General features: G+C 37.6%; 1 protein-coding gene across 2 annotated transcripts in view; it reads left to right on the top strand.

Annotated features, from left to right (window-relative positions):
- Positions 1 to 25,763, top strand: part of MARCH1 (membrane-associated ring finger (C3HC4) 1, E3 ubiquitin protein ligase) — a 594,955-nt gene that overhangs the window by 484,268 nt on the left and 84,924 nt on the right. The window contains exons 3-4 of one of the 2 annotated variants that reach the window (XM_011983988.1): positions 11,882 to 11,961; positions 12,239 to 13,006. In XM_011983988.1, coding sequence (XP_011839378.1) covers positions 12,258 to 13,006 — 749 coding nt within the window. In that variant the 5' untranslated portion in view covers positions 11,882 to 11,961; positions 12,239 to 12,257. The remainder of the gene's footprint in view (positions 1 to 11,881; positions 11,962 to 12,238; positions 13,007 to 25,763) is intronic. The other variant, XM_011983989.1, reaches the window with a different exon arrangement.

The following is a 25,763-nucleotide window of genomic DNA, read 5'->3' as shown; positions in this document are numbered from 1 at the left end:
AGGCCATCTTTATAAACTTCCATCTAGTCCTGAGATTGCATAAGTACATGCTAAAAATTTATCTTTTTTAGTCATTAAATATATTTTTGACAACCAAAAAGACTCTTTCAGATCATTTTTGGCCTATTTCCGTTCCCTAGAACTAGGTTTGGTTTGGTTTGAGATGGAGTCACGTTCTGTTGCCAAGATGAAGTGCAGTGGCATGATCTCGCTCACTACAACCTCCACCTCCCAGGTTCAAGCAATTCCCCTGCCTCACCCTCCCGAGTAGCTGAGACTACAGGTGCACACCACCACACCAGGGTAATTTTTTGTATTTTAGTAGAGATGGGGTTTCACCATGTTGGCCAGAATGGTCTCGATCTCCCGACCTCATGATCCACCCACTTCAGCCTCCCAAAGTGCTGGAATTACAGGCATGAACCACAGTGCCCAGCCCCCTAGAACTAGTTTTAATATTTCTTTTAATACCTAATTCTTGAATCTGTTACTCATGAACTATCACAGATATTAATGGGGCTTTAAAAAAAGAAGCTTCTGCAGCAGCATTTCCCATCTGAAGTTCTAAAATCATTCTTCACAGAGTATAATTAATGTATTACTAAATAAGAGAAGCCATTTGTAAATGATTATGCATGATTATTCTTTGTCACACTCATAAATTATATATTGGGTTCTCCTAGTGGATTGGATCTAAACTGGTCAGGGCACCAGGCAGCCACCACTTTAGAATCTTTTGAAACCATAATTAATTTTCAAAATGCCAAGGCCAATTGGCAATAGTTAACACTGCCCCTAGAGCACAATCATGGCCTAGATGCCACTAAGACAAGTTGCCTTGTGTTGTCTATAAATGGATTCTCAGAAAACCTAATTTGAAATTACTGCCTTTAATTATACTGCTGATATAAATAACTTTGATAAAATCAGTGCAGCTGGCCTCCTGTTTGTTTTTCCCATTTGAATGCACTGTACAATGTAATCATCTGAAATAAACATCCATTACAAAGAATGCTTCATTTCAAAGAACATATTATTCTGCTCATCCAGCCAATTGTTATTTTTCCCTTCCCAGCCCCATTTCAATCTCACACCTATTAAAGGGATGAACAAATTACCAAGCTCTCGTAATGTACCAACTAGTGAATTAAAACAATACATTGCTGCTGAATAGGGCCATGTATTTAAAAGACACTAATTCATTTTGTCCTCAATTACAGTGTTTTCTTTTTAAACAGACCCTTGCAGCTTCAAAATTGTTAAAGGATATACTCTTCTCCACATAATAAAAGTATGGTATTTCCTAAATAGAAATTCGTATTTTACCAAGAAAGCTGAAGATACAACTTTCGTTTGATATGGTTTTTGACTCTGAAGTCCAAAGAAAGAGCCTCATGACTTATATAAAACTTTGGACTGAGTTCATTTGTTTTGTTACAGTGTAGAATTGCCACTTCTACAGAGGAGAGTGGAGCCCTTTCTTTTTCGTTCGCTGTGATGCGATTGTTGTCTCTATCTCTACTGCAATCAGGATAGGATTTACCAAGGTCAGTTCAACTTGGTTCAACTATTACCAAGTTCAGTTCAACTCAATTCTGCTATTACCACACTTCATTCAACCGCACAAGTCTTTCTTAGCTACCTGCTACACATAAGACACTAGGAAGATTTCCAAAATGAGTATGACTGTGGCCTTTTTTTCTCAAAGTGGTAGTGAAGCACAAAAGAAGATTAACTATAAAACATTGTGGCAATTTGGAAATGGTTAGACAGTAATACAGGTGATAAAATAAGTGCTAGAGCAAGATTAACACCATAGTAGAAGTTGAAAAGGGCCCATGGAGTTAAAGAAAAATGGGCATACATAAAGCTAGGAAGCATCACTGGACTTGAGAGAAATTCCAAGAGTATGCTCTTACTGTTTTCTCTATAGAGTAAAGGCATAAAAATAAAAGAAGGGGTATGTTTCGGAATAGAAAATGAGCTAGGTTTTGCTGGAATCCTGGAATTTGAAAGAATTGCTGAAGTTAATACCAGAAAAGTAGATGGGATCCAGAATATAGAGGCTCTAAAATCCCAAACTGATCTTTTTGTATTTAATTTGTTAGATAAGGAGAAACCACTGAAGCCTTTTGACAAAGGAAAGGAAATGACTGGGGTTGCAACTTCAGAGGATGAATCTCAAAGCTCTGAGATCTTCAGTACAGATAAAAAAGGAGAAAAGTTGAAGGCAATGAGAACTGTGAGAATAATATTTTCCTATTTCTCAACAATTAAATGCATTGAATTGAAAGAAGGACCAGGTTCTGGAGCTGGATCTGTTTGCAGTGAGACTGAGGTTGGACACTAGACCTACAACTAGGACACTCAGGTAATGGGGAATACATAAAGCTTCAAGAGCACAGGAGATAGTCCAGGCCATTAGGTGTGATGGCAACAGTCAACCAATTTATATTCCAAATGTACAGCACAAGCCCTGCCCTGTGGACCTGAGGACCTCATCTCACCCTAATCCTCTAGCGTCTAAGTTTATGTGCTCACAGAAGCAGAACCTGGGACAAAAACTTTTACAAGTAGTTTATTTGGGACATGTTTTCTAGGCAGTAGGAGTGAGAGAGAAAAAGCGGTGAGACAGTAAAGGAGGAGAAGTCAATAAAAGGGTATAGTGCAGCAGTCACTGATGTGGCAACAGGGCTTGATTGAGCAGAATCTTCTAAGAAATGTAAAGAAGGTCTCCAAGAATTGACCACTTGAAGGAATGTGTTGGCGCATTTATCCTCCAATACCTGACCTTTCTTGGTTGAGGATTGCCTGGGAATTACACCTCTCCACTTGGGGCTACACTTGTACACAGGGTTTCATGGAGCATTCTTGGTTGATAGTTGGCGCAGCTGAACTTGCCATTCTCTTTCATAGACGTTTCCAAGGCAGTTAACCAAAGCCTTGGAACAGTTAACAACTGAATAGCCTTATAATTACCATTGGCCCTTCCTACACATATTTTTGGGCTACTGCATGCTTCCCCACCCACTTGTACCTCGTCCAACCCAGTAATTGTGATGTTACAGTTCACGAGGCATTATCACAACCCCATTCACCAACAGCAAAGGGTTCCTGGTATGCCTGACCATGAGTGATCTAGCTCCTAAATTCTGTCTTGTGGATCTGCTTTCTGGCAGTATTTCTGGTATCAACTGCCTCTCTGTCCAGTTTGGGTTCTCCTCAAAGCACTACTTGTGACAAGAATGTTGGTGCAGGTAGGGGATTTAGGAACTAGCCCCGGGATTATAAATGAATGGGTAGGGAAAAGGAGACAAGGATGAGGAAAAAAGTTAATTTAAGGGTTCATTTTCAAGACAGTAATGAAATTAGTAAGGAGTTTAGTAATCAGTTACTTCCATTGTAACTAATGAAGTTAATTGATTCCAAAGGGAAGCCTGAGAAATATCCAAAGTATCTCTCAGAATTTTCCACCTGAAAGTCAATGAGATGGATCTCTTATCCACAAGCTCTCAGACCCCATTATTGAGAGTTGTCCCTAGAAGTGTTAACGCCCTCCCATTTAGGCTTGTGCAAGACACGTGGATTCTCATGGAATCAGGAATAAAAAGTAGAAGATAAGTGGCACTCATACAATGTAGAACATTGTCACCATAACATTATTTGACACTTACAAAGAACTGTTCACCAGTGCTGCAGCTGATACAAGAAGTGGACTGAGAAGATGTGAGCCAGGGTGCCAGAGACAACTGCCTGAATCTGTTTCTCTAGCTGCCAGAATGTCTACATTTTACTAGGAAGCCTGAGTACTATAATGCATCCTCACCTCCTTTACGTAATGGTCCCTAATCATTACCCAGGGAGATGGTCCTTGCTCTCAGAACTAGCTTTATCATCTCCTGATCCCAGTGCTTCAGTCTGCACTGCTGACAAAACTTCTCTTGGATCTTGTCTATATTACTAGGAATGCATGGCAATTTCTGTTGAAAAATGGGAGGTGACATGGGCTGCTACTTCAAACCGGATTTCCTGCCAAGCCCTCCCTGATGACAGTCATTATTCCAACTCTGTTTCCAACTGTATGTTTCAACAGGAAATGTCTCCTGGCTGAGCTTGTCCTCTGCACACCAGTGTAGCGCCACTTGCTGGCTTTCTAGGGCCTCTCAAGACAGGCTAGATTCTGCATTATTAGTTGCATCTTCCCTATTTGACCTGCTAAAAGGGCCTAGCCTTGCTCTAAGCCACTCCCCTAATGGTGTGAATTGTCAAAGGAAGACTTGACTTCCCCTTTTTGAGAAGATGTTAAGGTTCCTTCCAAATTCTAGTGTGCCAAAAGGAGCATTAGGTGACTTGCCTTGCCGCCCTCTTTCATGTTTAGCTGTCTGGCCTGAGTCTTCCTTTAAAATTATAGACTCGGCATGAAGATAACTTTCTCCTACAACTAAATATTTTAGTCAGCCCACAGTGCAGATGTCTGCGATGTGGAATTACTTAGGAATGTTACATGACCCTCAGTGGGTAGTGTGGTAAACTTTGCACAACATAAGGAAGGAAAGCATGTGATTTTCTAAAAGTGATCTCAGTCTTTTCTTATTGAGCTCCTATTGCTGTAGATGTGGGAAATGCTTGATTTTTTTTTTCCAAAAGATCTGTTTCTACCAGTTTAGAAGCTAATCACATTCAGTATTTTAGGGTTTCTTCCCATTGCCTTTCCATTTTCTGACACACTGGGTCAGCGACTTCTGTTTAGAGTTCTGCCCTCCAGGTTTTTCCCAGACCTGTTGCTAGGGTGCTCCTGGCTGGTGGACCTGGTGGCCAGCTCTCTTGTCATAGTCAAGCCAGGCCCTGGCCTTCCAGCCCATTTCATCTGTCACTGACAATGCCAAGTGTCTCGGCCGGGTAGTGGTTTCTGTGGCTTTCTGTTATAAAGTCACATTAACTTTAACTCTGGTGACCCCTGGTTACTTTCCCGGGCAAGCAATCTCAGCTGCCTTTTACACAACCCAGAAAGGCAGAAGAAAATGTCTAGATTTTCTAAACCCCCATTAGGCTGGGGACCGGGGGGAACTATCTCAGGTCCATCTGCCTCAGTCACTCCTACCCTAAAACACTGGTGCCACAATAGGCACTGCCCATGCTGGCTGAGAAGCTGGCCTGAAAGGCACATAGTCCTCCCAGGAAGGGAGGAACAAGAGTCATGCTCTTAGTTTTCCCCCCAGAAATATCCTGGTGAGTCTTCCCGATACCCTTCTCTACGCTGACACCCTCTGCCCAAACCACATTCAACCCAGAGTGGATAAATGGAGACTAAAGGCAGTGGAATTTCACTCTTTGTTTTTCTCCTCCTGTCCTGCTCTTCAGCAGCAAGTGCTGGTAAGCAGTGACCCAGTCTTCCTGTATGCTGCAAATTTTTCTTCAGTCATGCCTTCTGTCTCCTTTTGCTATAGATTGTAGTAAAATTATACCCAGAACTCCAAGATCTTTTATAGAAATATAAAGCAAAAATTGGGAATTTAGAAAACAGTTTTCTTTGTTTAAAAAAAATCAAGCTTTCACAAATATTCTCTCACTGAAATCTCAGGGGAAAAAAACCTAATACAAAATTCTAAGTAGGATAGGATCTCCTTTAATCTAACTAAACCGGTGGTTCCTAACTCTGGATGGACGTCACAGTCACTGGAGCAGCTTTTAAGGATACTAACATCCAGGTGCTGTGCCGCAGGTCCAATCCTCAGAGATTTGAGGATCAACCTGGGCAAAGGTATTTTTAAAAAACTTCCCAGCAATTCTGATTTTTAGCCAGGATTGAGAGTTACTGGTCTAAGACTGTTACATGTCTTCCTTCTGAACAGGAGAATACCATTGAGTTCATGTGTGGGGAGAAAAAATGACTTACTGAGAATTAGTAAAAAGAATTATAGTATTTCAAGAATAGTGTCCTATTACAACTCTTAGACACTCTACAAAACAGTTATCAGATCAATGATTTCATGCTATTATCCTCACAATCCTTTTATGTTGATGTTATTATTGACTACCTTTAATTGAAAGGTGAAGTGGAACTCAAAGACTTTAAGCAAAGAGTTTATCACTTAAATAATGGAGAACAAAACACAAATCTTGTTTCTTGATGTTAGTAGTTGTCATTTATGACATTATCAACATAACTAAGGACTTACTTTTCTCATTATTAAATAAGAAATTTTAAACATTACAAATTATATAGCCTGAGAAATAAAGATTTCCAATGATCCCACCTCACAGACATAATCACTGCTAATGGCTAGATGTGTACCATTCCAAATTTTTTCTGTGCATACACAAACAGTTATCAATAAAGCACTATTTACCCTAACAACATATAGAAAAATATATTCTATAAGTGTGTGTGTGTGTGTGTGTCTGTGTCTGTGTCTGTGTGTGTGTGTGGTGTACCTCATTCTTTTTATGGCTTATGTATTTCATTGTAAATAATTAATTAACACAGGTAGTTTCCAACCTCTTGCTATTACAGATAATGCTGTAATGAACAATCTTGTAAATACATCTTTGTACAATTGTAAAAATGTTTCAGCAAAATTAATTCCCATAAGTAGAATTTCCAACTTTAATGGCATATAATTTTTTTTTTTTTTTTGAGACAGAGTCTTGTTCTGTCACCCAGGCTGGAGTGCCGTGGTGCAATCTCAGCTCACTGCAGGCTCCGCCTCCTGGATTGAAGCAATTCTCCTGCCTCAGCCTCCTGAGTAGCTGGGATTACAGGTGTGTGTCACCACGACCAGCTAATTTTTGTATTTTTAGTAGACACGGTGTTTCACCATGTTGGTTGGGCTGGTCTCAAACTCCTGACCTCGTGATTCACCTGCCTTGCCCTCCCAAAGTGCTGGGATTACAGCACTTTTTTATTTTAATAGACTTTATCAAATATCTCTCCAAATAAGTTGTACCAATTTACAGTTACTTCAACAATATATAGCAATGCATGGCTTCCCCACCTCGGTTACACTAGGTATTATCAATCTCTTTAAAATGTGCTGATCTGATAAGTTAACATGGAAACCATTGTTAATTGAATTTACATTTATCTGTTTATTGAGATTGATCATCTTTTTACACAGGGCTTTTGGCCATATATAATTCCCTTGCTGTGAACTACTTACCTGTTTTGCTCATTTTTCTGTAAAACTGATCAACTTTTCCTTCTTGATCTGTGAAAGATCTCGAAATACTGGAGAAATTAGCTATTTGGCTATCATATAGGTAATAAAATATGGCATTATTTATGAATTCTGGTTTGTCCAGGATGGTTTTGGTATATGGGTGTGTGTGTTTCCTTTTTATAAATTAGAAGTTTTTATTTTTTTAATCATCATATTTATCTGTGTTTTCCTATATTACATTTTGTTTTACATCATCATAAGTAAAGGAATTTTTCTGCCATATTATAAGCATTAATTAAATATAAATTTTTTTTCATACTTTGATGGTTTTTTTTTCTGCATTTAAATCTTGCATTTGCCTAAACTTTACTGTAAGCAGTAGACTCAGGTTTGCATTCTTCCAAATGACTAGTCATTTTTTCAACACCATTTTTTTAATAACCTACCTTTTCCCACTGACTAGAAATGCAACTTTGTCTGTACCGAGAAACAGAAAGATACATATAGACAGATAGATTCCTAGCCTCTCAGTTCTGTTCTAATGATGTGTCTTTCCCTGTGCCACGTTCATATTCTGTTAATTTCTAGAATCATACTACATTTAGATGTCTGGTAAAAGTACTCTCATTTCTGGAACCTACTGAGTTTTATTAAATAATTTTCCTGGATCTTTTCTCCTGTGTCACTTTTTCAGTTGATCTTTCAAATTATTTTTACCATATTTTAAAATAAAACAACCTGTTGGGATTCGATTGCTCAAACTATCCTTTTTCTCTATCCTCACTGCATCCTGAATATGTGGAATCCTAACTCTGCTCTTTGCTTTCAGCCAACTCTGAACCTTCCAATTCTCAGCTGCCAAAGTGAGCTTTCTAGTACCCAGATTTAATCAGTTCTATTTGCTGCTGAATACTTGCAGTAACTTTTCATTCTTTTCAGGATGCAACCCAACATGTCAATGTAACATTCAAAACCTCCATCTACTTTTTCATCTTGACTATGTACCACTTCTTACCTCACTCAACACCTTTCTCCCAGTCATTACAAACTTTCTGTAGATCCCATACCAAGACGTCTTCTCTCTACTGTGTCTTTTGACACATCCTTGTCCTTGCCTGGACTGCCATCCCCCACTTGACTCACACTCACCTTGTGTTGGACAGGCGTCTCCTTCTCTGGCAAGCTGACATTAAATCCCTGTTCTACTCTACGTTAGATGTGCTTTCTTCATCAGAACCCCATTATTGGGCACTATCAGGTTACACCAGACTGTATGAGTTTCCATTTGTTTTCATCCTCACAAATTCTGGTGAATTTTGTTTTGTTACTTTTGTGTGTATGTGTGTGTGTGTGTGTGTGTGTGTGTGTGTGTGTGTGTTTTAACAGACAGGGGTCTCACTATGTTGCCTAGGCTAGCTTCAAACACCTTGGCTCAAGGAAGCCTCCACCATATCCTCCCAAGTAGCTCAGACTACAAGCATTCACCACCATGCCCATTTGCTATATTTTTGATAATAGACATCCTAAGGATAGTGAGATAATATCTCACTGTGGCTTTGAGTTGCAGTTCTCTAATTATAGTGATATTGAGCACTTTTTCATATATGTATTGGTCATTTGTATGTCTTATTTTGAGAAATGTCTATTCAAATCATTTTCCCATTTTACAATCAGATTCTTATTATTATTGCTGTTAAGCTGTTTAGGTTCCTTGTATATTCTGTATATTAGTTCCTCATTGGATGTATGGTTTGCAAATATTTTCTCCCATTCTACAGACTGTCTCTTCACTACATTGATTGTTTTCTTTGTTGTGCAGAGGAAACAATCATTTGCACAAGCAAGGAGAAAGCTTTGCTTTTTAGTTTGATGTAGTCACATTTGTCTATTTTGTTTTTTGTTGTCTGTGCTTTTGAAGTCTTTCCCACAAAATCTTTTCTAAAAGATCAATGTCCTGAAACAATTTCTCCATGTTTATTCTAATAGTCTTTTAGTTTTGGGTCTATATTTAAGTCTTTAATTCATTTTGAGTTGATTTTTATATATAGTGAAAGATAGAAGTCTAATTTCATTCTTCTATATATGGATATCCAGTTTACTAAGCATTGTTTACTGAAGAAGATGTCCTTTTTCCAATGTGAGTTCTTGGCACCTTTGTTGAAAATCAGTTGGCTATAAATACATGGATAATTTCTGAATTCCCTGTTATGTTCCATGGCTCTGTGTGTCTGTTTTTATACCAATGCCATGCTCTTTTGATTACTATGACTTTGTAGTGCATTTTGAAGTCAAGTAGTATGATGCCTCTAGCTTAGTTCTTTTTGCTCAACATCGCTTTGGTTATTTTGGCTCTTTTGTGGTTCTGTGTGAATTTGGGTATTGTTTTTTCTATTTCTTCGGATAATTTCCTTGATATTTTGGTAGAGTTTGCATTGAAACTGTAGATGGCTTTGGATAGTATGGTCATTTCAACAATATTAATTCTTCCATTCTGTGAGCACAGAATCTTTTCATTTTTTAATTCCTCTTCAATTTCTTTCATTACTGTTTTGTAGTTTTCGTTGTAGAGATCTTTCACCTTCTCAGTTAAATTCATTCCTAAGTGGAGTTTTTTTTGGTCACCATTATAAATGTGATTTCTTTTTTGATTTCTTTCTCATCTACTTTGTTTCAGCGGGGTTTGGAAATACTATTGACTTTTGTATGTTGATGTGTATCCTGCAAATTTACTCAATCTGTTTATCAGTTCCAAGAGTTTTTTTGGTGGTGTCTTTAGGTCTCTTAACAAATGGTTTCCTCTACCTTGAATATTTTTAATCTTTTTAAATAATTCCTATTTGCCTCTTAAGATTAGCTGAATCGTTACCTCCTTATTAATTTCCTGTAACTAGTGTCATAGGGATCCCCCCTCCCACCTCCTGGGACCTAATCTGCTGCAACATGGCACCATTTTGAGAGCAGAGCCACTACCAGAATACATCATGACCTGGGACCCAGTAGTCTCTGCATTTGCATTTCCCTGGGGCTTTGTCATCTTATAATTCTAGAGGTTAGAAACCAAATAGGGATCCCACTGGGCTAAAATCAACATGTTAGTAGGGCTAAATTCCTTCTGGAAACTCTAGAACTCATTTTCTAACCTTTTTAAGCTTCCCCATGCCACCTTCCTCGGGGTTCCCTTTTTTCACCTTGAAAGCCATCAGTGTAGTATCTTCCCTCCTTTCTTACCTCTATTCATATTCTTCATCTTCTCTCTCTGACCTTAACTCTACTGCCTCCCTCTCATAAGGATCCTAATGATTGCATTGGGTTTACCAGTATAATTTGCATAAATCTCCTTAACTCAAGATAGTTAACTTAATCACATCTGCAGAGTCCCTTTTACCATAAAAGGTAAAATATTTACTATCCAAAGATTAGGATGTTGAGATCTTTGGGGGACCATTATTTAGCCTACTATACCTTCTCTTCAAATATTATCTGATCTCTTGAGTTAGCATTTGTTCCTCATTCTCTGGATTTCAGAATAGTGAGTATATATTTCTAATATGAGAATTTTTAGAATGACTTTGAAATTGGGGTAATATTTCTACCTTTACTGTTATTTTCTTGGTGATGAAATTGTGTGTTTCATCTACGCAGTCAAGCAGGCCTGAATCTGGACCCAGATCTCCACAGATAGTGGAGCCAAATTCCTGGTCCAGATCTCAGCTTTGCCACCTATTAGTAAGAAGCAGCACCAATTTTTCAGTTTCTTCAACTGTAACATGTATGTAGTGATAGTATTTACCACAAAGATTTATTGTGAGTATTAATGAATATATGGAAATGACTTAGAACAGTGATAAGCACATATTATCCACTCAAAACTGTTAGTTATTATTACTTTCCACTTGTGTGATTATTGTAGGATTAAAGAGACAGTAAATAAAGTTACAGCACAATGTCTGGAACACAGAAAATTATCCCTACATTCTAGGTTTTTATTTATCATCATCATCTATGTTAAACACAACGGGTTAAAGTCAAATAGAATGAAGAAAATACTGTGTTTCAAAGGTAGGACTTTAGTGAAATGCACTCAACTTTATGCTAATAATCTGATGTTTCAGGCATTCTTACTCTCAGACTTAGTGTGGTTATAGGGTTAAAGATATGAAAGGTCAGTAGTGTTGCAAGGGATATATTTTATTAGTTTCATTAATGAAATTTTAATAGCAATAAATTCAGGCTTTTAAATGTTACAAAGTATTTTCAAATATCTTGTCTCATGGGGCCTTGATGTTAGCTTCAGAAAGTATCTAACAACCTAATAACTATTTGATTAGACTCCTCAGACTGTTAATATCCTTGTCACAGAATCGTTCTTTAGTCCTTATGTCATAGGGTCTTCAAGTATTATTCATTTGTTTCCAAAGCAAATTGAGCTATTTCACTCAAATGATTACAGTAAATAGAATAGAAACTTGTGGAATCATCTTCCTCTCTCGTAAATGAAGTAACAACGAAATAGCACAGCGTCTCAGCTGTTCCAGGTTCCTCAAATAAGTTTTACTTTTGCAAAACGAACCTCTAACTTCCTATATTCTCTGTTCTGCATTATAAGCAACATGACCAGCAGCCACGTTTGTTGTAATTTTTTAAATATGTGGAAAAAAAGCAAGATATCAACCATGTATTACCTTAACCAAGATGCCAAATTATCTAACTTGTTTCTCCAGGCAAGCAGCCCAACAACAGGGACAGCTCCCAGGAGCCAGTCAAGGTTGTCTGTCTGTCCATCCACTCAGGACATCTGCAGGTAAGTGCTGAACAAATTATCTTAATCAATATTCTTTGGATCAGTATTTGTATTCTTGATTTTTGTTCTGAGAATGTGTGTCTCTTGCTTCTGCTTTACATGGTCCATAGAAAATTTATACTGGCTATTTTTTTTTCCATTTAGTTCATTTTCTTCAATTGTTCTTTATTTATCTACTTCTGGTCCATGCTGTCATTTTCATCATTCTCTCTCTCTGTTTTTCCATGGTTTTCCTCTCCATTCCCATTTCCCATCCTTTGCCTGCTGCTCTGTCTAGATCTGCCATCTTGCATGACATGTCAGAAGAGTCATTTGAGTATTGCACCCCTGTCGTGGTGCTGAGCCCTGCTAGGAAGGAGTCTGGTAAGAAATCAGTAAAACAAAGACCTAGGAGGAGGAGAAAAGCCTCTGAGAGATATGAGCATGCTGCAGAAGAACAAATAAGAGGAAGAAAAAATGACTTTCACCTTCAAATCTCAAGCCCCAGATGGAGGGAGCTTTACACAGATTCTTCAGATTCATCTTCCACAGATGAGAGTCGTTGGATTCAGGCAAAAAGAAGAGCCCAGGTTAAATTCAGACTGTCAAGAAGAAGGAGGAGAAATAATAATAAGCCATGCGAAAACTTAGCTGGGTCTTCCACTCCTAATGGAATTGAGCTTGTTGATCTGGGATCCAAAGGTAAAGAGCAACAAGAGCTGATCGAATGTGAGAGCTGCTCTTTAAGTCTCCGCAGAGGAAAAGGTACAAGGTGCCAAGAATGCAGCACTTCTCTGACTCAAGGATCCTCTGAAATTAAGAGATCCTCAAGGAATCATGAGAAGAGCAAAGGTAGATATCACCACAGAGATCCTCAGCTCTTGCAAAGTCTTAGGAAAAATGAAATAATAAAGAAGACATTTTCCGAAACAGATTCCAGCACTGAAATGCTGGGAGTTCCAGAAGGCAGCAAGGACATGAATGATGCAGGGCTCCAGGTGAATAACCCTGTTCGGAAGCCTCCTGCCACCTATGACGATGGGTCTGATAATTTAGAAGTATGCAGGTCAGTCACTGTAGAGAAAGACTTGATGTCATCCAAATATGGTTCTTTTTGCATTGAGTTAGGTGCATGTTTGACACCTACCCTCAAAACTTTAACATTTATTTACACTGTTCTTTTTCTGATTGGATATAAAAGGAGAAAAGGTGGGTATGAAAAGAATAATGCAGATACAAACATGGGTTTGAAAGCTGTTACCAAGTGCAATTAGATATCCCCTTCCTTTTAACTGAATAATGATTTCTCCTGGTAAGGGGGCCGACTCAGGTGAGTCTTGCACTCATTCTAGTTAGGACAGTAATAGTGGGGGAATTAAGAGTGAGACTGTGTGAAATGTTAGACTTTTCAATGCAAATTTGGTGAACTGCTGGCATCCTGACAGAAAGATATTCAAGGCTTGAGTTCTTTAAGGTCAGATTTTTGTATCAGAAAATAATCTTCTCTGCAGTTGGCTTTAATTTGTTCTCCAATTGTCTAACTCAGCAGGGTAACTGAAGACTCAAAGGACACAGAAACAGGTCATGGACATATCAGTGGGGTTGCAAGAGCCTGCAGGGAAGGGGACCACATTAACTTTACTGATAAACATATACTGAAAGGTTTCAGCATGTGGATATTTTTTAGCTATGAGACAGTTTTCTTGCTCCTTTTAACCCAACAGCATACATTTTCAAAATAACCTTACATAAAAAGAATTACAGGAATATCCATGCTAGTGTGCATAAATGAAACAATTTCAAACAAAACAATATATTTTTACATTTTCATATGATACCTAATCATTTAAGCTGTTTAGATTCTGTAAGGGAGCAAATGAAGATTTTCACTGCGCAATACTTGGTATGTTTTGCTTTGTTTTTATAAAAGCAGAAGTTACTTCATAAAATATATATGCATGCTCATGTGAATTACATGACCCAGAGAAGTCTGCTCATGTCCATTCAGGGAAGGAATGAGAAGAATTAAACTCTACATGTGAATAATATAAGAATGGTTTGTTTCTCTGAAAGTTTTATCGGATAGTCATTCATAAAATCCTCATTCATTTATGTATTCAAGCATCTATTATGCATTGGGCTTTATTCTAGAGGTTGAAAATATTTTAGTGAATGAGATTTGTATAGTTTCTAACATCTTGCAGCTTGTAGTTTAATGTGGAACAGAGACCCAAAACAAATTAATTTACAGTTGATATATAATTATAATCATGATAAGAACTATGAAAGCACATAGCAAGGGAACTTAACCTACTGTGGGAGATGAGACAAAAACTCCCAGTTTTTGTAAGTGACAAGCAGGCTAAGGCTCAAAGGATGATGGGAACTGATCAGGAAATAAGCAGGAAAGATCATCCAAACAGGGGCTGCCACTGCAGGTGGGAAGGAGCTTGGCAATTCAGGGAATATAAAGCTTGCTGTTGCAGCTAGGTTGTGGTGAATGGGGGGATGGGTGGTAGAGAGAAGGATGGAGAAGTGGAGACGGCTCAACTGTACAGGGCCATGCGAAATGTGCTGAAGGACTTAAAGGAAATTTACAAAGAAACTGGCACCATGTAATTTATCTATAAATGTAAATTTCTTATAATCTTTTGATTATGATTTATATGTATCTTTGCTGAAAATTAGGGGATGGACTAAACCATTCTTTCTAGTCTGAATGGAAAATTTCTCACTTGCAACCGTCTGTTGTCATTCCCTAAATCTAACTTCCAACATAATCTAATGAAAGACAGTCAAAGAAGCTAGTTGTAGGATTAATGGTAATTGGAGAGAAAAATAATGCTTGCAATTAAAGTCATAATGACTGGTTCTCCTAACTTAAAAGCACGACTCTGAAGAAACATTTTCAGACAGGATGTTTAACTTAGACTTCTATTAATGAAAGTGAGATAGATGAGTCTATAGGTATTATTGCCTGCTAAAGATTACCATCAAAATATATCAACTAAGCGAATGCTACAGGCAGCATATTATAGTAGATGCTGAGGATACAAAGTAGCAAAAGACCTGATTCTTCCCTTAAGTGGCTTATTATCTAAGTGGCAGAGGTTGAACACATACTCAAAAAAAAAAAAAAGTGTATAAGATAGTACAGGATGAATGTAAGAAGAGGAATACTGCAGGATTTGAAGAAAGAAGATTTGCTGAGATCTGGGATGATCTAGAAAACCCCTAAAGAGGGACTGGGGCTGAGAAAAATAGAATTTACATTAGAACTCAAGGCGGGGGAAATACCATTAGCACCACAGGGATGGAATACTGACACCTGAATGTATGAATTCTACATGAACTTATATGACTAGATTGGAAAGTTTGCATACATTGATAAAAAAAATAATTCTTTAAAATAAGACATTTTGAAGAAAACTTACATATTCAGAGCTGTTTATTCATACATATATATGTGTGTGTGTGTGTGTATATATATGTATGTATGTGTGTGTGTATATATATGTATGTATGTGTGTGTGTGTATATACAGAAAGACCTTTTCTAAATAAAATAGGCTTAATGAAGTCACACATACAGTATAGTCACCAGTGTCTCTGATAAAGGAACCTAGCTTTAGGAGATGGAAGTATCCTGTATGTTGAGTAGAATACTCGAACAATAATGGATAAGGAAAGAGAAGAACAAATGGCAATTTACCATTCCACCAAGTGAACGGGGACAATCTCAGAGTTAGGATTTGGTGAGAGCCTAAGATAGAGAGGAGTCAAGGATGACTCCAAATCTTGGAACTTGGGACGACAGTAAATGTTGATGTTAATGAAAAGAGGCAGAAGACAGAGGCAAGTTGATTTAGGAAAGACATAGTTCAATTACAGGCAAGCTATTTGTGGTTACAATGACATTCCAAGGTCAGCTCTCCAGCAGACAATATGACACATGCTCTTGAACTGCGGAAGAGCAGTCAGAGTTGGGCATGTATAATTTTTCAATAATTAGTGAACTCTACACAGCCTGACACTAAACAATGGCATGTGTGCATTTTTTAACACAATGTGTTAGCACAGGATACTAAAGATATTAAACATTGAAAATCTATTCAAGGTCAGGAAGGACATATAGATTTGGGAATTATTCTCAAGGAGGTAGCAGTGGTGCCTGGAAAGTGAATTTAATCACTATAAAAGATCTTGTGTAGGAGAAAAGATACATATGATCTCTAGAAATGGATACAGCCTGAGCACCAGGGTCTTCTATGTAGGCAAAACAGTAACCCCTGAGAGAAGCAGCAATTGCCTGTGAACTCGCACTCTCAGGCATGCAGTCTTATGTCTGACTAGCAGGAGCAGTCTCAGCCACAACCACAAAAAGAAAGAAGTTCATAAGCCTTCCTTTTCTGTTCCTGGCATCTGGTCCCCACAGGCACACTCTATTCTGTTTCCCTCCTTCATCACAGCCTTTTTCAGAGAAAGTATCTCTATCAGCCCATTATATCTTAGAGGGAATTTAAGTCATCATACTATTAGGCCCACAGTTATTTCCACAGTACAGTAGAAAAGTATTTGCTTTTTTAAAAAAGGAATTGCATTTAATTAAAAAGGTAAACAAGCATGAATCAGATCATGTTAGCCCATGATTTTTGTGGCCTGTAAATTGCCCTCAGTAGAAGGTGCAAAATCTTTAATATTTACAAGTCCCTGTTGATCACTCTATCAGATCTGCCTCTCTAGCTCCACCACCCATGATTAATCATGACCTTTTCATGTTGGTCTGTTTCCAATTCCCTGAAAGCATTCAGGCGTACCCCTTTCAGGACCTAGAGCGGCTTTACCTTACCTCCTCGGCTCTTCTCCAGAGAAATTCCTATTCTTTCTCAGTTTAAATGCCATTTCTTTACGAACAGCTTCCTGACCTCCTAACCAACACTCAGGTCCCCTGGCAGTCACTTCCATAGCATAACTTTTAATTGCTAAAATATAGGCATTATTATTATTAACGGTGTCAAATTTGTTCACTGCAAAATCCAAAGTATCTGGAACAATGCCTGGCAGATAGCACATTCTCAACACATAGTTTTTGAATGAATAGCTTTAGGGAAAATGTACTTTTCTAAGGGAATAATTCTTAGGATGCAAAGTCATAGCACTGTATGTTGGATTGCCTCACCTGCTGTAGAGCCAACACGGAAAGAATACTCTACACCAGCAGTTCTAAAACTTTAGTGAACATCAGTGTCAACTGCAGGGCTTGTTAAAATGCAGATTCCTGGACCCACCCTTAGAGTTTCTGATGCCCTTACTCTGGGGTGAGGCTCATGAACTTGTATTTTTAAGATGTTCCCAGGTGATTCTGAAGCTTCTGATGCAGGAACCACACTTTGAGAAACACTAATCTAGGCTACAAATCATTCCCATGCTTTAGATAGGAAGAGAAAGGAGAGAAAAGAATCTAAAGAATGTATTTGAAAAGCCAAATATCCGTAGTTTTTAATCATATTCCCTTGAATGATGACACAGAGCATGACTAGGTTCCATTCCTGTACTTCACATTGTTGGACCAATATAGGATGGGTTATGTCACCAAAACCATAGTCTGGCAAAGTCCCACCTCTGCCAGGAACTCAAATGTCATGGTTTGGTTATTGCTTCCATTCAAATCCACTTCCTCATTTCAACTACTTCCATTTCTATCAGTGAGTCCACAAATTTCCTGGATTTTCCATTTTTGATCTTATTCCTTCCATATGGGATGTGTCCAGTCTCCAACAAAGTACTGTCATTTCTTCCTCCAGATATTGGTGTCTGATCTGTGCTTTCTTTCTCAATTCCAGTGTTCCATTCCAGTCCTTCTCCACACTTTCCATCTCCACCACATCCACTTTTTAGCCCACTAGCTGTTTTGTTAAGTACTTTTCTAATGGGATAAAATCAACAGAAATCAATTCAACTGAGCTTAAACAAGAAAGGGGTATGTTAACCACACGAACAGTAAAACAATGTATACAGATCGCTTCGGGAACTCCAGAAACAATGTGGTTCTCTCACTCTCTCTCTCCTTCTCTGTGAGGAGTCATTTCCTCCAACTGCAGGCAAATTTCCTATATTTAGAAGAGGGAAGAGATAGTCTGGCCAGACGTAGCTTCAGGCTTACATTTTATCAGCAGTGGCCTAACAGAAAAGAGAAATGTTCTTTTCAAGCACTTATACATGAAATCCCAGGGAAGGCATAAAATTAGCCTGCCCTGGGTCACATACCCATCTTTGAGTCAATCACTGTCACCAGGAGCATGGGGTTTTGTACTTGGACCAAGTCCTTGAATAGGAAGGCTGGATTTAAAATGTAGCCATCGGCAACCCCTCTAAATCTTATGAATTGGGAAAAGGAAATTTCAACAGCAAAAAGAACTGCAGTAGTACCAGAAGAAGTGAAAAAAGAATTATGAGCAAGAAAAATAAGTGAAACAAAACAGTAATGCTCAACTACACCACCACCAAATGTAGTTCTTTCCCTCTTAAATGTCTCACTCTTCGTCTCCAAATGCTCATATTTAGGCATGCTTCAATATGCACTTCATTTTTATCCTCCTTTATAAAGGTTTTCTAAGCCAGTCTGGTCCACAGTGATCTTTTCTTTCTTGGAAATCTCATAATTCTTCTAGTCAGTGTCATATATTCTCTACTTTTATGTGTGTTAGCTCTCTTTTCCCTATAGAAAAAGTTCCTTGAGCACTGGAGTCCTGTCTTACATCTGTTTTGTGCCCTCCACAATACTCAGAACAATTCAGGCAGTGCTCAAACAGACCTTTTGGGACAGCTTCCTAATCAGTGAATGCTAACAGAGTAGACTTGCAGAAACCATGGAGACAATAATGGGAATTTGGTGTTACAGGGTAAAACAAGTAAGGAACATTGAATTCCACTAATGGTTTCTTTAAAAGAGGAAGAGCCCAAAGGTAAGTGATAACTCCTGGGAATGTTCTAGCTCCAGCTTGAGTTGGATGGTGAATTTGAGGTTATGCTTTGTACCATTATGCTATAGCTTTCATATATGTTATGCATATTCTCATTTTTTAAATTATACTTTAAGTTCCGGGATACATGTGCAGAACGTGCAGGTTTGTTACATAGGTGTACACGTGCCATGGTGGTTTGCTGCACCCATCAACCTGTCATCTACATTAGGTATTTCTTCTAATGCCATCCCTCCCCTAGCCCCCCACCCTGCAACAGGCCCTGGTGTGTGATGTTCCCCTCTCTATCCTTGTGTTCTAATTGTTCAACTCCCACTTATGAGTGAGAACATGTGGTGTTTAGTTTTCTGTTCCTGTGTTAGTTTGCTGAGAATGATGGTTTCCAGCTTCATCCATGTCCCTGCTAAGGACATGAACTCATCCTTTTTTATGGCTTCATAATATTCCATGGCACATATGTGCCACGTTTTCCTCTCCCAGTCTCTCATTGATGGGCATTTGGGTTGGTTCCAACTCTTTGCTATTGTGAACAGTGCTACAATAAACACACATGTTCATGTGTCTTGATAGTAGAATGATTTATAATCCTTTGGGTATATACCCAGTAATGGGATTGCTGGGTCAAATGGTATTTCTGGTTCTAAATCCTTGAAGAATCTCCACACTGTCTTCCACAATGTTTGAACTAATTTACACTCCCACCAACAGTGTAAAAGTGTTTCTATTTCTCCACATCCTCTCCAGCATCTGTTGTTTCCTGACTTTTTAATGATCGCCATTCTAACTGGTGTGAGATGGTATCTCATTGTGGTTTTGATTTGCATTTCTGTGATTATGAGCTTTTTTTCATGTTTGTTGGCTGCATAAATCTCTTATTTTGAGAAGTGTCTGTTTATATCCTTCAGCCACTTTTTGATAGGATTGTTTGTTTGTTCTTGTAAATTTGCTTAAGTTCTTTGTAGATTCTGGATATTAGCTCATTTTTTAATTAAGAAATTGTGCCTAAAGCAAACCCTTCTAGCTCTGTCATCATATCTGTGTTTTCATTTATTTATCCATTTATATGGCAAATAACTATTTATTTTTTAATTCGTTCTGTGTCAAGACAATGTCTTAGAAGCTGGAAATAGACAGTGATGGTGTCATCCTTTATGAACTTATATTTCAGTTGCTAAGACAAGTAAGTAAACAGGTAAAAGTTAAAAAAAAAATCTGTGAATGAAACTAAAGGAACAACTTTCATCTACTAGGGCATTTCCCTGAGGAAGTAATAACTACGCAGAAATCCAAATGAGAAGTAAGAGTAAGCCAAGCAAAGAGGAAGGGGTAACCTGTTCCAGGAAAATGATATGGCATGTCTAAACACCCAGAGATGAGTGAGATATGGTATACAAGGATTTCATTGTAGCCTAGTAGAGAGCCAGGGAGTGGAGGTGGGGGAATCAAATCATAGATTTCCTTATCAACCATAGTTAGGAATTTGGACTTTGTTCTAACAACAAAAATAAAGTTTCTGCAGGCCTTTAAAGCAAAAGGATGACACTATCAGACTTGTGTTTTGGAAAATCACTTAGACTGCTCTTGGAAAATAGATTGGTGGATGCAAGACCAAAGACAAAAGAAATCAATTAGAAAGCCATGGCTGTGTCCCAAGGAAGAGAGGACAGTGGCTATGAGAATAAAAAGAGGTGGATGAATTTTTAAAAATTTTTGAAACTAAATCAAGCAAGATTTGGTCACAAATTACATACACATAATCGACTCTCAGGTTTCTGATTTAGAACACTGAGTAGGTAACCACACCATGTACTATCAAGAGTGAACATTGTTTGAGAGAGAGATTTAAAAAGGGAGGATGAGTTCAGTTTGGGACGTGAGAGTTTGAGGTGCAAGACAAATATCCAAAGAGAGATATTCAGGAGGGAGATATAGGCAAGGTCTAGAGTTCGGAGGTGAGATCTTGATTTAGATTAAGATGAGGAAGTCTTGAGTAGCTAGGTGGTGACTGTCAAGATCCCCCATGGGAATTCTGTAAACTGAGATGTGGTCTTGAAGAACTCTGTAACTAGCAGCATTTAATATTCCCCGGGAAGGGGAAAGAAGCCAACGGAGGGAAGGAACAGAACAGCCAAAAAGGCAGAAAGAAACTGAGGAGTCTGTAAAGAAAAGAGAGAGTATGAAAAGTGGAGGGAGAGGTAAATTCAGAGGCCTTTTTTGTTTTTGTTTTCAATTTAGGGGACCCTTGAGTCAAACAGAGAGCCGTTGAAGATTTGGAAAATTGAGAGGCTCAGTTCTTTATTAAATTCCCACAGAGAAGGTAGGAAGGTATAGGACCTAAAGTGGAAAGATTGGCCATGGAAGGGAAAATAGGTATGACTTTTTTTGCAATAGAAGTAAAAGAGAAAAATTAAAAATGTGGATATACGCAGGTCTATAGATTTTAAATGTTTCTATTTGATGGCCTTCTAAGGTCATCTGTTCAGAGTAAGGGAGTTGGTTGCAAGATCAAACATCCAGTGAAGTTTCAAATAAACTACAAAGAATTTTTCACTGGGATGTACTCATGCTAAAGAAGTATTCATTGTTTACCTGAAATTCAAATTTAACTAGGCTGGACATCCTGTATGTTTTTGCTAAGTCCAGCAATGCTAAACATAGTAAGATAGATAAATGTGGGTGAAAGCCCTGTTGAGGTTGGTAACTAAGGGTTTATGGAAGCACAAACTGCAAGAAGTGTAATTTACTTCTGCAATATGTCATTCAAATGCAGATACAACCAAGCAAGGCAGCTGAACGTGAATCTAGGGGAGTGGTATCATAAAACATTTAGATTTCCTGTTTCCCCAGTTTCATGTGTGTATCTTCAGAGGAACCTGAAATTTCATAACTAAGAAAAATGTGCATTATAAATAAAATTTTTGAGTAAAATTAGATTTTAATGAGTAGCTTTGCTCTCAACATTTATTTAGAGAAAAAAATTACACTTCCCTTCACCTTAATCTTTCAGACAATTTAGTCATTGGGAAGACTGAGTTTATAGAGTCACGCATCGTCTAGGTCACTTTCCCATTGGCTCTTGGCAAACCCTTGGAACAGTAGCACACGTTATCATCTATCACATCCTTGAACGTAGTGTTTCCTGGGGCAACCTTTTTCTTTTCAGAGTCTCTAAATGTGAGAAAGTTCTTTATCACATTTAATATTTAATATCCAATATTTAATCAGACTCACGTTTTCTACCTGTTGGTCCTAGATTTATATTCACTCAGTAATAGATTTTTTTCAGCTTTTGTTACTTATTCGGTTACTTGTCCCTATTATTTTTTCTGTACAAAAATGAGACTGACATTCTATTGTTCTACAGGTGAAAGATAAGCTGTTCAGTCTTCAGTATTCAGGTGAGAAAGGTTACACTAAGCAACCGAATGAAGCATTCATTTCTAAGAGGTAACAGACTCTTAAGAAAGTTCAGATTTATTCTCTTATGTTTTTGCCTTTGTTTTGCTAAGTCTTGTCAGAACAAAGACCAACCATTCTCCTGTTGATTTTAATAAAATCTGAGTTGGTAGGAAATATAGGTGTGAACTTTGTTGGTAACCTGCCAAAGCTGAGTTCCTTGGGACTACTCAACATAGAGTCAGGACATCTTGCTTCCAACTTTTCTTTCTATTTGGAGTGGTCAGACTTGAAAAAGGTAAAATGGCTCTCTTTATTTATAGGATCATAAAATGAGGAAAATGGTATGTGCTTTGCAAATGAATACATTACTGGCATAATTCAATGTTTTCAAACTAATTTATTTCCTTGATATGAATACTTTTTATCACTGCAGTTGTCAGTAGATATTCAGATATACCCTATGCTACTGTGCTTTACAGAGTAAGCATTTCTCCAACAAAGAGAAGAAAAATTGTTTATGACGCCACATTTTATGTTATAAATGTTTAGTATTATTTTATACAGCATTTTAGCTCAGTAATTTGTACTTTGAATGGATAAAAAATGAATTAAGACACTGACACACACACAACTTATGAAAAATAACTTGAAAAAATTGTAGAAATGGCATTTTGTCTTTTCTTTATATATTTTAAAGATATGCCTTGTTCTTAGCAGGTTTTTTTTTTTTTTTTCCTGGTTGTTTTCAGTTTGGGAGATAATCTTTCCAGGGATGAAATGACAGTATCATCAATAATACTGATTATCTTTATTGGCAAATTATCTTACATGACCAAAACCAAATGGATTGATTAATTAGTTTCTAATTTAGCTAAACATGTCACTCCAATTTTTAGAAATAGCATGTATTCTGAGGGCCAATTATTTAACAAGTGGTGCCTTTAGATAGAAACTAAGAAAAATAGACATTGCTTTAAAAACCATATTAAAGTAGATTTGAATATCAACCAGGAATTTTCTAATCTCAGAAAATTTCTAGCAAAAATAGATGGAAGTATGATGCTCATTCAGATATGGGTCAGTATTTACATGTTATGAGGCTATATTGTGCTACATTTATCTTTTCCTTGATAATTTCTAGTTTGTTGAATATCCAATCATATAGAAGTGCAAAATATTGAAGAGGAAGGATTATGAATTAGATAGAGTTTATCTACTTCTTAATTTAAGATCAATATGTGTCCAGAATTACAGTTACATTGAACTATGTGCTTCCTTTAATGAATTTGTATCTGTTTAGCAATATGAAATTCCTCCTCTGTCTTAAAAAAAAAAAAAAGAAACACCTTCTCTCTTTTCTCATACATACAATTCATTTTTAAAACTATTGTGTGTGCATTAAATTTAGATCCCCTATACATTTATACAAACAGAAAATAAACATTGTGTGTATAAACATGAATACTGGGTACAGTGTTTGTTGCTACCAAATCAGGATATATAGCTGAGAATTTATATGTAGCTTGAACATTTTCTCCATTTCTAATTACCACAGTTAGGTTATCATCTTCCCTATAACTATTGCAGAGTAGTTGTATATTTATTTCAGATCTTCTGCAGTTGGTATTTAAGTAGGTAAATTTAAATACCGGTATCTAATTAGGTTCAGAAATTAAAATGCCCCTGCAGAGGCCTCGACGAGTTGTCTTTTGCTCTTAGCACCCTGACAGCCCTACACACAGCACAGTATCCTCCTTCCCACCTCTGTCAGATACAAGCACTCCAGCAGCATATTAGTTCTCCTTCATTCACTTTCAGGTTTATGCAGAACTGAAGATGTCATAATTCAGAAGTGTCTGTGTTTGGCGATAGATTTTAGTGTCGACGTTAAACTGAGAACTTTCTTCTTTCCCTGAAGGTTACCCAAGAAGTGCTAATCAAAACCTCTCCATGTTCTGCCTGATTTTTACCAGCTTGTTCTTATTCGGCCCCTCTGAGGCCCACTTTAACAAATTCTGATGTCTTTATTTTAGAAACTCTTTTATCTAAATTAGATCATGACTCTCTGGGGGTGTAACCAAATTAAAATGTTTTGCCACACAGTAAGAGGGTCACAATGGAGAAAAAAAAAAGAGGAATAAGGAAAAAATAATCATTACCAGAATGAAATAGAAGCCATATATACTGTCAAAATGTCCCGCACATCAGAGGACTCCTTGTTCCAATCAGCATCCCACAGTCTCAAAACTCCACCAGTTAGAGCTAGAAAAGCCCAGAGACATCATCTCACCAAGTGGTTCTCAACCTAGGCTGCGTGTTACACTCATCTGGGAATTTTTTCTTAATGCTGCCAGGATTCCCTCCAGATGGCTTGGAAGTGGTGCTTCAGCATGCGTACATTTTTAGAAGCATGCCAGATAATTTTAATGAGCAACCGAAAGCTGAGAACCACTGATTTCTAGCCTAATCTGAGGTGAACAAATTGATGCCCAGAAGATATGTGTGTGTGTGTGTGTGTGTGTGCGCGCGTGTGCGTGTATAGCAAAAATATATATGGAACAGGAGGTCTGCTTGAGTGTGTCTCTTATAATTTAGACACACCAAAAAAGAAAGCTGGGGGCTAGCAACTGGTACAAATTTATTTTCCTTCAGCTCCTGAAGCCATCTAAAATATAGGACAATGGTTCTCAAACTTGACACACTTATTGATGGAAGTAGAAAATACAGTAGCTTTCAACAGCCTTCATCTTGGAATGACCTCAAATTTCTCATTGGTATGGAAAATTGCAATTCATTTTCAAATGACACTTTGCGGGGGAAGCTCTAAATCCATGATTCTGTAAGTAGAGTCCCTGGACTAGTAGCATCAAAATCACCTCGGAAGTTTTTAAACATGCAAATTATGAGGCCCCAATCCAGACCTATTGAATCAGAAATGCTGGGTGTGGAACCTAGCCATCTAGGTTTTAACTGACCCTCCATGTGAGTCTGATGCATGGTAAAGTTTGGAAACCACTGAAGTAGAGAATATAGATAATAAAACAATCAATAGCAATAGAGTGTGTTCACTGTGCATGGGGATAGGTAGAGGGCTTTAGGGAAAAGGAACCTAACAAATCTGTGAAAGGACAGTAAAAACACAAAGCAGAATAAAGGAGGTGAGCATTTGTTTGCTGAGCTTCTGTTAAAAATTATTTGACATACTAAATACGCACATATGTGTTTGTGTGTATATGTGTATATTGTGTGTGCATGTATGTGTGTTTTCATCAAGGACAGACTGCATATATGTGTAGGCCTAGGCTAATGTGTATGTTTTTGTCTTTGTTTTTAATTTTAAAAGCTTAAAAAGTAAAATTAAAATATATATATAATAGAAATTCTAGAACAACATGTAAAAATCTATGTGCATTATAAAGCTGATATATCAAATTACTAAAGA

This window comes from Mandrillus leucophaeus, unplaced genomic scaffold (genome assembly GCF_000951045.1).
Source record: "Mandrillus leucophaeus isolate KB7577 unplaced genomic scaffold, Mleu.le_1.0 Scaffold259, whole genome shotgun sequence".
NCBI classification, from domain to species: domain Eukaryota; kingdom Metazoa; phylum Chordata; class Mammalia; order Primates; family Cercopithecidae; genus Mandrillus; species Mandrillus leucophaeus.
Note: the sequence above shows the minus strand (reverse complement) of the source record. Positions and strands in the feature narration are given on the sequence as shown.